Source organism: Mastomys coucha, unplaced genomic scaffold (genome assembly GCF_008632895.1).
Source record: "Mastomys coucha isolate ucsf_1 unplaced genomic scaffold, UCSF_Mcou_1 pScaffold2, whole genome shotgun sequence".
NCBI lineage: Eukaryota > Metazoa > Chordata > Mammalia > Rodentia > Muridae > Mastomys > Mastomys coucha.
Window position 1 is genome coordinate 23,581,820 of NW_022196902.1, and position 16,168 is coordinate 23,597,987.

Below are 16,168 nucleotides of genomic sequence, written 5' to 3' on the forward strand. Positions count from 1 at the left end.
CTATCCTAGTTTTTGAACTACACAATATGACACATTCTAACTCATTCTCTATGGAAGTCTTTTTATACTTTTTCAAGAGCGAAAGTTATGATTAAATGATGCTACTTGTTGAAAGTGTGAGGCAGCAAGATCTTGATTTTCAGGCCAAGCTAAGCTCTGCAGCAAATTCCAGGCCAGTGTGTGCTACACAGTGAGACTCTGTCTATAAATAAATAGATAGATCAATAAATAAGAAAGAAGCAACATAAGGTAGAGGAAAATGAACACTTTTTGCCTTTGCAATTCTTACCTGTTTTTAACCCATAAGCTCCATAAAGTTTATTTTAAAGTAAGGTGTGAATTCCATAAGCTAAATGATTTTGAAGCACATGACACAAATCTGTGGCTAAAAGAGTTAGTAGAAGCCCTCACAACAGAGGCAATGCCAGCCTGCCATTCAGAAAAGCAACGCATCCACATGAAATAGTCAAAAAGGACATCATTTAATTAGTGACACAGAGACTTTTGCAATAGAAAAAAGTTACAAAATAATAACAGAAAAGATTAGGTATAGTAATTTTAAAAACATATTTACGAGTATAATTTTGCATAATGTTTACTATTCTCTTGTTTATTGCTTTCTCCACACAGCAGAGAAATGAAGTGCATAAGAATATATGCTGTGTCTTTATCTTTCAAATATAAAAAAATCTCATGTGCTCAATTTCAATGTATTAAGAGATTACTTTGTCATTAAACAAGATAAAAAATCAAAACCAAAACATCATTATGCAGCACTAGTCTAGGCATGGACAAAAATAATTTATGTACACCTCATTCTATACATTCGTTGTGATTTGGGATCAAATGCAATCCCTAACTTGACCAGGGCATTTACATCATGTAGCTTTTCCCTTCCATATCATCTCTCCTCATCTCAATACTTCCAGAAATGCAACACCCCTCTGCCCCCAAACAGACAAAAACAGACATTACATGTTGCCAGGAGAAAACTGGAGAAGTTAAATATATAAAAATAGTCCAGGTGAAACAATAAATTAACCCAAACTCTTGCAAACTGAAGCATTTTCTAGTTGGTGTGAATGAGCCTCTGGTGGGCAACACAGTAGGTAACTGCTTCTAGTGTACTGTATACCTGTAAGTTTACATAAAGAAGCACTGTGTTTTAAACTAGGGCTCACCAGAGGTATGGAAGCTTGAAGGCAGAGCAGAAATGCGTGTTAATGGGGGCTCTGGTGGAACTGCTTATTTTACTGCATTGTTAAATGTCACACTGCTTTGCAAGTCTGTATAAAGAAAACAAAAATAAAACTAGGTCTTTCGACTTTATTTTCATTCATCTTTCTGTTCAATAAAACCTGCTGGTTCCCAAAGAACACTGTATCTGCAGCCCAACACATTGTCTGCTCCCTCCCTTTCCCATCCTAACAGCTATACTCTTCTGATCTCGTGCTACATTACATTCCTTAGTTCAGGCACTTAGGAAACATGGTATTTTTTTTTCTTCTCCCTTCTAGCATCAGGAGAACTCCGTTATGACGTTTTTCTTTTCCAAGTCAGGAGTATTAATGCACCACTGGATGGTGACATTGGTGTATTTTCCAAGAAAGTTTAAATGGAAATAGGTGTGCTGCTTTCAAGTGGCTGATGGCAGTAGCCAAGCTGCCTTAAACAAAGGGGAAAAATACTCCATTTCCATTTGTGCGAAGTTTGCTTCTCAAATCGCATTACCGCTGCTGTGTGGGTCTGTACATATCTGTATGACTACCTTCAGGGTGCAGAGGCTTGAAGCTGATTCCGAAATGGAGGACATCAGTTACTATTGCAAAGAGATTCAAGAATAACTTAGAAGGCTCCAACTTCTGTCCCCCAGGGTCGGTAAGGTTTACTGTTTGTCCCACTGCTTGTCTGCTGAGGACTGGAGGCTGCCGATACCGACAAGGGTGGGCTGATCGCTGTTGCAGCAGCAACAGCGGCTGCTGCAGCTGCATTGGACGGGAGCATGGGAAAAGCCCCTGCGAAGGACAGAGGGAAGCTGTGTGCAGCTGCGGTGGCTGCTGCAGCTGCGGCATGCACAGTGGCCGAAAGAGATAGAAGAGAGGTGGAGAGAGGTGGCACGCAGGGTGCAACGGTGCCCGTTGATGGCATCCGAAGAGCAGAATCTGCATGGGCAAACGTAGCTGTGAGGAGGGCAGAGCCGTGAGCAGGAGGCACTTCTGAAGATGTGGATAGGCGACATGGGGTTGACTCCGATGTGTGGAGTCCGTTGGGTTGGAGCAGGGCTGTGGGGAGATGGTGGAAAGCAGCTGCCCAGTGGTGAGGGTGCAGGGAGTGATGGTGGTGGGCCATGGAGGATGTCATCACTGCTGCCTCCCGCTGAGAGGCACAGGTGTTGAGATGAGAGACAAGACGCACTCGTAGTGGGTCCGATGGGTCAAGGCCTTCCACTGAGCTTAGGTACCTAGCCACTTCTGTCAAGCACTCTCGGAATCCAATGCTCATGAAGTCCGTGGCAAGAGCATGGGCATCAAAGTAGCCTAAAGAGGGATTGAGGAGAGTCAGAGGTGAGTGGGCAAAAGACAGGAAAATTATATGTCTTGGGAGAACAGTCATCCACTTAGGTTCCACTCTTGTGTTCTCTAGAGAAGGGATGACTCTTTTTGAAAACACAATGGCTACTATGATTTTTTTTTTTTTTTCAGGAGTAAAGAAAGGGTATTCTACAAGTGGCATGCACAAAACTTTAGCAGTGCTGTAGTTAAACTAGGGTTAAAATGCAACAATAAGAAAAAATAAAATAGGGGCATTCATGTTTCTAATACCTTCCAGAGTGGGAGGGGATATCTTAACTTTAGTATTGTGGGATAATGACTTTCCTCAAAGATATGTTTTTTGTTTTTGTTTTTGTTTTGTTTTGTTTTGTTTTTGGAATAGAAAAAGTCTCAGGGAGTTGGCTCTTCCAGGATAGGACAAGGACCTGCACAGTTAAGTGTATACTCTGCCTCTGAGTACCTCTCTAATCTAAAATCGGGTTTTTTTCATTGAAAGCATTTACAATACATCACTTTATGCTTTGACAGAGCAAAATTTGCCTATTTTCTCTAAACTACTTTATATTTGAAGCATTAGGAGAAATGGTTGTTCTTTTTACTGAGTCATCTGGAAATGAGAAAAGGGTGTTTGGCAAATATAGCCACCAGGATTGCAGAAATAGCACTAAGCTGAACAAGAGACTCATGAAGGGCTGAGTATCAGCAGTAAAACTGGTTTTCATCCCCAAACCCCAGAGCAGTCATTATGAGAGTCCCCAGGGTTAGGGGCAAAGCTATTCTTCATGAGGATGCCCCCATGGAAGGATCCCACGTGACAGCCTTGAGGGTCCCCTTCAGGCTTGAGCTTCTGACTTTCTCAAAAGGAGGGAGACACTTGGTCACAGCTCAGAGACACTGAAAAAAAATAAGAATTTGGGTTTTTCCCTAGAAACTATTATAATCTTATGACAGACTGAAAGGAACATATTAACTTCTTTGAATTTTGCTGGTGCTTGTAAAGTAAGTGACATTTGAGGTTTGCTTGCTATATGGCTGTATATGGCTGGGTCTTATTGCATCTTAAGGAATATGAATTATGTAATTCCTATTCTACTGTTGGAAGCAGAGGGAAATGATGATGAGCAGTTGTCTCATGTAAGTGGGTCTTGAGCCAACAATAACATGAGCCCATAACCACTTCCTCTGTACCACTGCAGATTTCTAGGCTTCAGGCAAATTAATTTAAAAACATTTGTGAGGAGCTCAGAGAGGATGAGTTGACTTAGCCCCAGTGACAGAGCTAATGAACCAGAGAACCAGAAGTCACTATCATGCAAGTACCTTAGAGCCCATGTCCTTCCTCTATACTAGAGGCAACTGGAAGTCTGGGCATGTGAGCAAACACTGGTGGCCCCTCTTGTTCAAGGCCCATACATTCTTCCTGGGATGGCCTCTCTAGGGACCCAGGAATCAGACAACTTATATGGCATGGCATATGGTTGGAAATGTCTGCTTACTAACTCATTTGGGGTGAATTTAGGACTGCTCAAGTAGTCATTAGTAAGATGTAATATAAAACTTGCTATAAGGTAAGAGGACAACCTTACTCTTTAAAATATTTTGAGCCTTTGACAGCACGCTTTTTACTTCATGGCTACCAATTCAAGAGAAGGTCGAGTCATCCATAGCCTTCCTTGACTGCATCTAACTTCACTGCTATCCTGGAATCTCAAGGTAGCAGGTCAAAGACAGTCACACTACATAGGACCTGTGGAGCACATGCTGCTAGCTTAACCCTCGAAGACAAGCAAGCAGGTTATTTCCAACTCAGTTCAAAGGTTGCAGCCAAGTTGGGTGGGATAACTGACTTCTAAGCTCTAACCATTGGTTTCTATGTTACAAGAATATTTGCATCCTATATTGACCGTCCTTGGTTCAAGACAGTTTCTTGGGACATTGTGACCTGAGGAGGATTATAGACACCAAGTACAGCAGTCTCTCCTCCTGCCATAAGTATGGGATGGTTTGGGTTGAGGCTGATGTTCTATCAGTTTTCAGATTAGTAAAAGTGATTTGCCTTTAATTCCATGCCTTGCCCTGCCTTGCTCAAATCTAGGGCCATAGACTGTGTAGAGGAAGCCTTTTAGCATGGGGTCCTACTCTGCCCTGACAATTCTTCCTTGGTGTATACTGTCAGTACAGAGGACTCTACCATGGCATGTAGATACCTGTTCTTGTGAGTTCTCCCCAGGAAGAGCCTGTTCTCTTGATGTTTCTAGTAGAGATTTAGTACCTGTACTTCAAATGTTGTGGTTGGTGTAAAATCAAGACAGCCCAAAATGGTCTGGGCAACAATGACAAAAAATAAAAAAATAATTCTAGAGTTATTTCCTTTAAATGGCTAAATTAACCTTGGTTGAATGAAAGTGAGAGAGGGGAGCATACATCCCGGCCTTGTTCATATCTGGATGTTTGTGTGTTTGTTTTGTTTTTCTGTATAGACTACAGCATGAACTTCTCAAATCCCAAACAAATATCTGACCAGGCTGCTGTGAGGGAAGTTTACTCCCACATTATTATGAAAGCAAACACAAGCTCGGGGTCAAGTGCTTCTTTTGTTTCAGAGGTACTTTCCCAGGAGTTCAATCCTGCCATTAGCATTGATTTCTACAGCTTTAATCTGAGACTGCCTATCTCAGCTTGTCAGAGGGCTGTCAACTGTGACTTCATTATGACATCAGAGGGAAAAGAAGAAAAGAGAAAGGTAGAAAGGGGTGAAGAATGATGCCAAACCTTACCTTTACCCCCTGTAGCCTGGAGCATCTTCAAATGATCCACTGTCATTTGCAATATTTCAGCCTTTTCTAACTTGGCAGATCCCTTCAGAATCAAATAATAAACTCTCATGAGTCCTACAGAACTATCTTAGAACATTATATATTGAACTTAGTACTGTAGTTCCAATCTTTCCTCTTATTAAAAAATTATATGTTTAATTTCATCACAGGAAAATCTTGAATTGAAAAAATTTTAATTGTATATATGCATGTGTATGTGTGTCTATGTATATGTGTGTGAGTGTGTGTGTGCATGTTTGTGTGTGTGTGTGTGTGTGTGTGTGTGTGTGTGTATGTGTGTGTGCACGCACATACAGGAAGATACCTATGCAGGTCAGCACCAGAACCTACTGGAGCTGGACTTGAAAGTGCTTATGAGCCACCCAGTGTGGGTGCTGAGCCCAAACTTGTGTCCCCTAGAAGAACAGTCCATTTTCTTAACCTCTGAACAAGGCATCAAAGAAATTAAATAGTAAGAGTAATTATGTTCCTAAAGTCATCCTCCAAATACTCTGCCAAGTGCAAAGCTCTTGAACTTTGAACTCTGCCTTCATTAATGATATATTTTCTTAAGGGACATTTTATTGTCATGACTATTGAAGTCTAAAGCAGTTAATCAGTTGAATATTAATTCTTGAGGATATGGATATAGTACTTTAACAAAGCATCACAAGTAGAACATTAAGAAACAGAAAGATCCCAGTATGTCTTTAAGATAACCAGGAAAGGAAACGAACTAGGAAAGGACATTCAAGGTCACCAGCAGGTGTCACTGTGAATTCTAGGATCACAAACAGAAAAGGATCAATTTGCAGTTTACTTAAGGAGCATCTTTTGTGTCTAAGGAATTACCAGTTATTCAAAAACTATTCTTAAAACATTCCTGTGGTAACTGTGGAGCTTCACATGGGTCCCCTAACACGTGGAGGGGGCTGTCTTGGTCTCTGTCCCCTGCCATTGGACCCCCTTCCCCTACCTGGACTGCCTGGTTGGGCCTCAGTGGGAGAGGGCATGCTTAGTCCTGCTAGGACTAGATGTCCCCCCCCAGGATGGGGCTCTCTTTTACTGAGAGGAGGGGAGGGGACAATGGGGAGACTTTAAGGTGGACTGGGAAGGGAGGAAGGATAGGGCTGTGATAGGAATGTAAAGTGAATAAAAAAAGAGTAAATTATTGGAAGAAAAGAAAAAACTTAGAAAAACCTACAAAAACCATAGTCTTGCAAATATATTTTCATTGTTCCTCGTCTTAAAAAAAGCAACCTTTGGAAACCAACTGAAAGAAATGCCCCATTTACAGTGACTTGGGGCTTGGTGGCTCCCAACTAACTTCCTGAAGGAGCTAAATAATTAAACCAATATGGTTTTTTCCTATACTTTTAAAAAAAATTATCAGCAAACAGTAAATAGCAAGAGTATCAGTTCTTCAACATCTCTAAAGAGTATTCTCCTCTAACTGTGGCAGGGCCAGCTCACTGGGCTTGGCAGCTAGACTCTGTAAATGGGAAAGCTTGTGTTTACAGTGACCTTGCCAAAAGACTGAGGCTGGCTCTTAAACGGTTTAAGTCAATATCTAAGAAAAGAGCCTAACAAACCAAGACTAAGGGAAAAAGATCACAGAGTGACTGCTTCTCAGGGTCACAATGTAGATATTTCAGTACTCAAAAAAGCAAAACAAACAACATAGGTTATCTTCATTTCATCTGCAGCGCATTAATCGGAAGCATAATTTATAGTATAGGTAAGTTAGCAAAGACAGGCTTAGCATAGTAATTGCAGACTTTGTGTCTATTTTTTTCTCTGTCTTCAATACATAGAGTCAACAGTAGCATAACATTTCCTGTCCTCCTCCTTGTTCACCATTTCCATGAAGATGTCTGAGTAGCTGCTGTGAAAGTGGACAACAGTGGCCCTGGATGGCCTTCAAAAGCTCTCTCTGGGGCTTGCTTTACAAATGTTTGCAGAATCATGAAGTAAGCATACCAACAAAAAATGGCATAAACAACCCAATTTGGAACTCAACTGAAAACATTTTCAGCACAGAAATGGCCACATACTTGGAAATACGCTCTTGGAAGCCTGTGTATCAGCCACAGAGGCAGAACAAGAGACACACATCCAAAGGCACAAAGGAAAAGTGTGTTTGTTTTCTACTTTTCCAAATGGCAATTGATTTTTACTTTTTTTTTTTATGTAAAAGAATACCTTGAACTTTGAAAAGCAACATTTATGACTAATTTGATTTTTTACCAAACTTCCAAATTATATCCTAAATCAAACAATGTTCTATTAACCCAAGAATTAAAAACGAAAGTAGCTTGTTAAATAAGCTGTATTAGTATAATTTAGGAAACTAAAATAGAAGCCTTACTTCCTTAACTTTGATTTTTTTTTAAATAGTATTTTCAAAGTTTGAAGAAAAATGATACAAATTTCACATACAAAACTTTTGTTTTCAAGTATACCATATAGAGCACAGTTTTAAACAAAACCCCTGCGGGCTTCATGAAAAGAACGGAGAAAGCAGGAACACTATTACCCTTAAGGGGAGAATAAGCTAAAGAATGGAAATGTTTTTGACTTCATGATGGATTATATTTTTAATAGTTCTGCCACAACAAAGCATTTTATTGAAGTAGCTGTTCTGTGCCGGATCAGGGTATGCAGAGCACACACCAGTGTTTTAATGATCGTCAAGAAGAATCTGCATTCCCAGATGAGAAAGTCAGATGCTTTGAGCTGTTTTTTTGGGGGGGGGAGTGGGATAACTTACTTGTTTTTCAAAAGCTGTTGGCACTAGTCTTCTCAATTCAGATAAACTGTTATTTATTCGATCCCGACGCCTTTTTTCTATGATCTAGCCCAAAGAAAGCAAAACACAAATCTAAGGGAGCGTATACAGAAAAATTATCCAAGAAAGAAAGTAACAACAGTGATACATATGCTTAATTACATGACATGGGGGGGGTCACCTACCCCTCTCCTTTTCTTTCTTGCCATAATCTGAGAGGTGGTTGTCGGTGAATTTGACCTCATCACTGAGCTTGTACTGTGCCTGTGAAGGAGGAAGACTAGTCAGGTGCTGTATCAATGTAATAGTCCCCCTTCCCGGCCCCACTTCATGGCACCCATTAATATTCTGATTGATTGTGCATTATATTGTTTTTTCTGTCTGTGGATTTTTTTTATATCTATGCTACTTTGGGGGCTTTATTTTAGTTTCCAGATAGTAATTATGCCTTTAAAATGTTATTGAGGCCTTGAGACAGCTTAGCAAGTTAAAGCAATTGGCCGTAAAGTTTGATCATCTGGCCCAAGCTCCATCCCTTGGGCCCACAGGATACGTGAGGAAAAACCACTTGCACCTCTACAAACAGAACTGGTGATGAGGTGACATGCTGCTTGCCGAACACATACACTAAATAAGTAAACATGAGTCACAAAATGCTATGTGTAATTTTGCTGTCAATTCAAGTGGCAAAAATGAACCTGAACTTTTGAGTTCTCCAATGAAATAATGATAGCCAGCTAGGTGACAGGTCAGGGATTAGTGTGCCCTACTTGTCCTCATGTAGTTCTTAAAAGTCAACAATCCATCTGGATGTGTACCTCCTCTTCCCTTCTGCCAGACACACTGAACATTCAGGAGCCCCACATGTCAAATGTGTCTCTACATGCAACTTTTAAAACAAAACCTAAGCCAGGCAGTGGTAGCACATGTCTTTAATACCAGCACTTGGGAGGCAGAGGCAGATGGATTTCTGAGTTCAAGGCCAGCCTGGTCTACAGAGTGAGTTACAAGACAGCCAGGGCTATACAGAGAAACCCTGTCTTGAAAAACCAAAACCAACCAACCAAACAAACAAACAAAACCAAAAAAAAAAAAAAAATAACCCAAAAAACAAAAAACCAAAAACAAAACCCCAAAACCTAATTCTTCTACTTTTCCAAAACATCAACTCATATTTGATAACCTAAAAAGAATAGATTTTAAGTTTTACATATTGATCCTTTAAAAGAATATCCTAACCATGTCATTGAATGGAAAGTCGAAATTTAGGTTTGCACTTTTCATGCTTTAACTTTGAAAATGAAATTGTGTCACCAGCCTTGAAACTAAGCTTACACCTCGAGAAGTTGCAATCCACCTTGAGTTTACCAAAAGGTATTTTTATAATGCAAGGTTCAATCAACTTATTATTTGGTTATGAAGTTGGTCGGTTAATGTATACTCTCCTAGGACTTTTTGTCACTTTGAAATTCACAGGTGTTATACTTCTTTAATGTCTTAAATTCTTCAGGTACTATCATGTGTTCTCTTTTGTTTCAGAAGTTCTGTTACCATCTCTTCGTCTCACTTCTGGGTCTTAATTCGAAACCAACTTCTTCCTCACCCCTTCTCTACAGATTTCACCCTTTCATGTGACAGCCTCCGTTAACAATGAGAGAGCTGGTAAACAGTCTCTCAAGCATCTTTTTTGCTCTTGCTGTTTTCAGGCTTTGATTTCTACGTCTTAAAATAAGCCTGTGAAATAAATCCAGTTTTCTATATGCGGGAAGGATTTCACTCTTTGAGTGACAGCTGCAAATAAATAATTAAGGTGCTTCTGGGCATGCCAATTAGAAGCAATTATCATTTAACACCTCCACCCCCACCCTGTGGCTCTAAAATGCCTGGGTAATCTCGCTGTCACAGGAAACGGGCAGTCTGTCTCCAGTGATCAGAACCTTGATCTTCTGGAGACTAAAGGACAAGCAGTCAAAGCAACGCTGCCTCATCCGCTCCTTACATCTGTCACTCACGGGTGGGTCAGCCAGATCACACTCTGTCAACCCGCGCAGCTCAGTCTGTTTAGGTTTAACAGCTCAGACGCTTTAACTCCTCAGAAACTCAAGTCGCGATCCCAGTTTCTCTCAAAACAGAAATCCAGTTGTTTTTCTTTTCTCCTGACCTATTTGTAACTGTCCCTAAATACAGTTCCAGTATCGGGGGCGTCGCCCGGGCGTGCCAGTACGCATGCCCTGGGCTGACAGCCCAAGACCCCTGCACGCTCCGGTCCAGTTCCCTTCCAGTCGCTCCCACGCCTAGTGCGAACCCCATCTCTCGCCCCACCCGACTCTAGCTGGACGAGCACCCACTTCCTGGGGAAAACGGTCTCCTCTCCATCCGAAGCTGCCCGACACTCTCCCGTTTTATCCGCGCTCACCCCGAATAATTGTTCTCGCTCCCCACGTCGATGGTCTCGTCCAGGTCGCTTTCGGAGGTCGTCTCCTCACAAGGGCGCTTCATCGCGACGAAGAAGGAGCAGCTACTGACGCCCAGCCGATCCCTGCGCGCTCCCCGCTGGCCTCCTCCCTCCCTCCCCGCCCGGCTTCTGCAGGCGCCGCTCCCTCGCCGGCGCTCGGCAGCTAGAAGCTCTTTCCCACGCTGCAGCCCGGCTGGGGCGCAAGACCCGGCACTGGCCACGCCCCCCAGGCGGGCGGGGCCCCTCCGCCACGGGTGCCCGCCCTGGGCACTCTCCAGGCCCCGCCTCCCTGGGACGGTCTGGCTTTCTATTGGCTCATATGGAGGGGCGGACCCACGCTGGCCAATGGACGCCGAGAGGCGTCGGCAGAGGCGTGGGAACGCGGCCGCGCACCTGGGAGCCCCGAGTGGAACGCTGGCGTTGACTTGCTTCGGCGGGAGCGGGCACTGGGGGGAGAGCGCACGGGGAGGGCGTGTCGGGCGCGGGCTCCCGGGGTTTGGGCCCTCACTTACAAGCCGAGATCTCTCCCGCCGAGTTTCTACCCGTGGTTTAAAGAATAACCGCTAGCGCGTGGCTGAGTGCGAGTGAGCTTGTGTGACGTTGGAGGTGGGAGTGGGAGTGCTAAGGCTAGGCGACCCACCCCTCTGGGCTGTCCCTCTTCTGGATCCAAGCTGCTGAGTGGCTGAACGGAGAGGTCATGTTGACCCTCAGGGGATTTTGAAAGGTTTAAGTCACTTTAAGTTACTTTTTCACCCTGCCAGCTCCGCAACCACTGGGCTGTGGGCAGATAAAGGACGCCCGCTTACCGGTCCAGGTGCCTAACCGCAGGAGGTTGTCCCAGTGCATTGTTGGATTAGCCACCTCTTGGCTACTTCCTTTGTGTCTCTGGACACAGAAACTGGAGGGAGGGGGTGTAACTATCCGAGTAAAAGGTAGACTTGAGTGGTGTCCACTCTACTGCTGGGAAGAGGGATTTTAGGACACAAGTCTGAGTAGGTTTTCGAGTTCAAAGTTCTCTCGGACTTGGATTATCCAAACTAAATGTCCCAGTCATCCCTACAATTTCTCAGGTGTGTGCAGCCATGAAGTTCTTTAGCATCCGGACGAGAAGATTCGTACTTAATTGTACACTGATTTGTTTTGTAAAGTTTGCCCGGGTCGCTAGTGCTTACTCAGTGCAAGGACAGCATGGGTTGTGTAAACTCTAGGTGTGTTCAGACTGTTTTCAAGTCGCTGCCTCTCTTTGCTTACGGTGTGGCTTTTGAGCAAGCTCTGCCGACTTTTCCCCTCGCTCAGAAGTGAGCAAGACAGTCTAGTGTGAGCTGGATCGTCTGGCGCTGCAGCGCTGGGTGGGTTAGTGGGGGTCCGGTGAGACTCCACATGGCGCTCTGGGCCTGCTTTGTGCTTGGTGGAAAAAAGCCTTTGAGAAAAGAGACATCCATCAATCACCAAGACCCTCCACCTTACTCAGATAATTATCTTTCTGGAAATCTGACTAAGGCACCCTTCCAAACTCCATTCGCTGGTTACAGTAGAATAGTGCGGCGGAAAAGGACAAGAGAAAAAGAGACAGCAAAAGACTGGACTCGGGCGCAGACTGGGTTGATGGAGAGTGGGAAGCAGCCGGAGTAACGCCAAGGACCTGCAGCCAGCATGTCGTTAAAACACAAAACCCCTTCCCTGCAGGCCCTTGTCTCTTTTGTGCGGTGTCTTCAATAACCGTGTGAACAGAAATCTGAAACTTTCTGTCCTGACTTCTGAAACTCAACTCCAGGCAAATCACAGGGTCATCGGGGACCGGGCGGGGCCGGGAGAGGCAGGATGGAGTCAGCGCTGCTGGACCGCAGAACCGTGGGTGGCGGACTCCTCAGTCTCTGGGCGGGCGCCTGGGTGCTCAGGGGCAGCAGGGCTTTCCCTCAGGTACAGAGCAGGCAGCCTGAAGCTGCTGGCCCTCTCTGATCCAGGCCTGCACCCTGTGGTTATCCAGTGTTTCAGCTGAGTGTGAGCTCTCCAGCCCTTGCTTTCCCAGCTAGAGTAGGGGGCCAGAGCGAGAGTTCCCAGCGCTTAGTGACGGCTTCACTCCCCTACCTCTTGAAATTAAGGTTTGCCATGCGAGCACACGAGAGAATTAGTGGGATATTCCAAACGCCCCGAAGCAAAACCTGAAATCATTATAGGAGTGTGGGGCTGGGTGGCACAACCCTAAGAGGTTTTTTTTTTTTTTTTTTTCTCACTACGCTAGTGCATTTAATTATACTACTTGCAAAAAATTGCAGCGGGAGATGGTTATTTTGCAATAAAGTAGCAACTGGTTAAAGTTTTTCCATTTTATCTTTGAAAATTTAACCGCCATGCAGTGTCATAAAAGAATATGTCGGAGACGTTCAGAAAGCACGCACAGATTTAAAGTTGGTTTGAATGCTTTTTAATCAACAAGGGTCATATATTAAAAGCGTTTAGAATAGAGCCTGCTACAACACGCATGTGTGTAAAGAAGAATGAAAAAGGCAAAAGACAGCATTTTAAAGAGCTCGCTTGTTAATCTTTAGAATACTTAATCCCAATTAGAGTAGTTTTCTTTTATATTGGTTATTCTCAAGCATCCCTTTTTCCTGTCGCCTGTCTAGGCACCTTTTCTATGTCCTATGTCTGGGTCAGAGGTAGAAACAGAATAAACTCTTGCAAGCGCTTCAGCTTACTTAAAAAAAAAAATCCAGCGTGTGTGGAGTGGGGAGGAACTGGATGGCATAGGCAGGGGGAAAGAAAGAGAACCTTGGGACTTTAAGCCCCATCTCCGCTCTGCGACACTGGTTTCAGAGAGACAGAGAGAGAGTTGCTGGAAAGCTTACTAAGAAGCAGGGTAAAAGAAAAGACGTTCCTTGCGCAGAGCAATTTGCTTTTCTTTCCTTTTGAAAGATTTGAACAATGGGATAATTAGACCGATAGATACGGGGTTGGGGGAGGGACTGTCCTAGAAACGACATGCCATTAGGAAAGATCAGGCTGTTGGCCAACAAATCTGAAGGGAAAAGGGAGATGTAGACTTGCCGCCCTCCCTAAATTGGTCATCTGGTCCCTGGTGCTTAAGTGAGTTAGCTCACTGAGTACAAGAGGAACTTGGGGAAAGCAGAGACTTTCCGGGACCAAGTGCAGTGGTTTTGATATTCCTCTCGAAGATTTACCCGTTTACTACGTTGTGAGTTTTCCTACTTACATTAAGTTTGGTGATCTTGAGCAAGTCTTATCTTGTCCCATAATGTGGAAATTTTAGCACGCAAACAAATTAAGTGATTTCTTTGTTTCTCTTCTAAAAATTCTCCTGAAAATTTTGGAAATGAGTTGGATATATACATACTTCTTGGGCTGCTTTCTTTTCTCACAGCAAGTCCTGTGGTGTTTTCTTTATTTGCATTGAGATACCTCTCACAGTTTCTTTAACAAACAAACAAACAAACAAACCAAAAACAACAACAACCAACCAACACCACCCCCTAAAAAAATACCAACTACTGGAACATTTGCTTGTGTCAGTAAGGTATATATAATTTGTGAAGTTAGGGCAATTCTGACATTTAAAGGTCTTTATGTAAGTCTGAGAAGTTTACATGCACACAGTTCAAACTGGGAAGCCCAGGGCTTTGCCCCTTTTGAAATGCAAGCACCCAGAAGTCAGTCTCTGTCTCTGTCTCTGTCTCTGTCTCTGTCTCTCTGTGTCTCTGTCTCTTTGTCTGTCTGTCTGTCTCTTTCTGTCTCTCTGTGTCTCTGTCTCTCTCTCTGTCTCTCTCTGTGTCTCTGTCTCTGTCTCTGTCTCTGTCTCTGTCTCTGTCTCTCTCTCTCTCTCTCTCTCTCTCTCTCTCAGAGGAAGGGCATTTGCAATTGCCAGGCAGGTGATAAGCACATGCTAATCTGTGGGCAGCCTTGTTGAGTGATCTTGCCTGACTTCAGGGCTATTGTGAGCAGGCACCATCTTAAAAAGTGTGAGAATGCTGTGCCCTAGGAGTGGGGGCCAAGGGCAAGATCCTTGTAAATTTCAATACCCTTTTTCAACGTCAGGCAGGCAGCAAGCAGGCCAGTCTAGGGGTCACTTTGTGACAGGAATAGCCAAGCCAGTAAAACAACACAAAGCTGAAAGCAAGGGAAAAGTCCAAGCCCACCAATTTTGCAATCATCTCTTCAACAATGTTTCCTTTTAGGAAGTCTTCTTGCCAGGTTAGCTGCACAGTGCGGGTGGTATTTATGGCTAGCCCTTCTAGGTGCTTGTTACAGTGTTAAAGATTGCAAGGGAGGAAACCCAAGACACCAAACTCCCTTTCCTGGAAATTGTGTCATTTAGGCTGATTTGTGCCACAGAGGGGCAATCTACATAAAAGCTTTTCCTTCCTGAGAGCTTAGTGATCTTAGTACTCAGCTCAGGCCCAGGGTTGAAGGCTGTCTTTATTATGGGAGCCTTGAAAAGAGGGTTGGGCTATGAGGAATGAGTTTTCCATAACCAAGTAAGCAATAGTCAGAGGATGTCAGCACTCACTGTATTAACTAAATTCTTTCAGGAGGCCAAATGGATGGTGACAAGTTTTTCTGTAAAGGGATGTCTATACATTTCTCTGTCCTTGATGCTGGCTTGACTAGCAGCTCTTCCCCTTTCCTGTTTTATAAACATAGGGACATATGTCCAATTCTTTCATGAATATGATTCTTAACTATATCTCCATCTTCTAAAATGATGCCTGGCATGTAGTGGGTGCATAACAGATAGCTTGGAATAAATTTCTCATCAAAAGCAATGAACTCTCTACTTTGTCTGATAAACACTGAGTTTAGTTACAGTGGAATCATAGAATAAACAACATGAAAAGACTGTGAAGATCCGAAATGACTAAGCCTGAGCAGGAAAGCAGGAAAATACTCACTGTGAATGATACTCCGTCTGGAGTATCCTGGTGGCCGAGGCAGAAGAGAACCATCCTGGTGGCTGAGGCAGAAGAGAACCATCCTGGTGGCCGAGGCAGAAGAGAACCATCCTGGTGGCCGAGGCAGAAGAGGACCATAATGAACTTCTAGTTTTTATAATCAGAAAAGTGCACACACTTAGTATTTCAAAAAATAAAAAAGCTTTATTCAGCAACTGTATTCTAACCAAATTCCCTGGCTGCCTAGGTTACAGGCTTGAAAGTTTGAATTATGTGAAACTATTGCTTTCCTTGTCTAAAATTCTTTCCTAAGTATCTGTATTAGTTATAGCAGGAAAAATAACACTGACAGGATGTATCCATGAAAACAATAGCTCTAAATTGCTGAACAAACCATCCAGTAAGCTGTCAGGGTTAATTAATTGACTTGAACAGAACCAGGGTCTTCAGTGGTCCTCCAACAAATGGGGAGTCTTTGCAGCAAGAATACTGCTTTCACTTTAAAGAGGCAAGTCATGTAAGATAAGGATTCCTGATCTGCTAGGCTGGCGTTACTAGAAGAAAGGAAGACATTTTGAAATATTAACCACCGCAGAAACATTAAACTTATTTGCCCACAGAATACAAATGAATGTCTACATTTTCCTAGC

The 16,168-nt window shown here is 43.4% G+C and overlaps 1 protein-coding gene across 1 annotated transcript; it reads right to left on the minus strand.

Annotated features, from left to right (window-relative positions):
* Positions 1–463: 463 nt before the first annotated feature.
* Hey2 (hes related family bHLH transcription factor with YRPW motif 2) lies at positions 464–11,132 on the minus strand. Its single transcript, XM_031380716.1, has 5 exons — positions 10,573–11,132; positions 8,342–8,420; positions 8,139–8,222; positions 5,330–5,411; positions 464–2,537 (listed from the first exon to the last, which is right to left on the minus strand). Exons 1-5 carry the CDS (start codon positions 10,653–10,655, stop codon positions 1,846–1,848), a joined length of 1,020 nt encoding a protein of 339 aa, XP_031236576.1. The 5' UTR covers positions 10,656–11,132; the 3' UTR covers positions 464–1,845.
* Positions 11,133–16,168: the final 5,036 nt, after the last annotated feature.

Coding starts and splice junctions, on each gene's coding strand:
- Hey2 (XM_031380716.1), bottom strand. CDS start 10,655: ATGAAGCGCCCTTGTGAGGAGACGACCTCCGAAAGCGACCTGGACGAG. Junction 8,421..10,572: donor AGCGAGAACAATTATTCGGG/GTGAGCGCGGAT, acceptor CCTCCTTCACAG/GCACAGTACAAGCTCAGTGA. Junction 5,412..8,138: donor CAACAGCTTTTGAAAAACAA/GTAAGTTATCCC, acceptor TTGATTCTGAAG/GGATCTGCCAAGTTAGAAAA.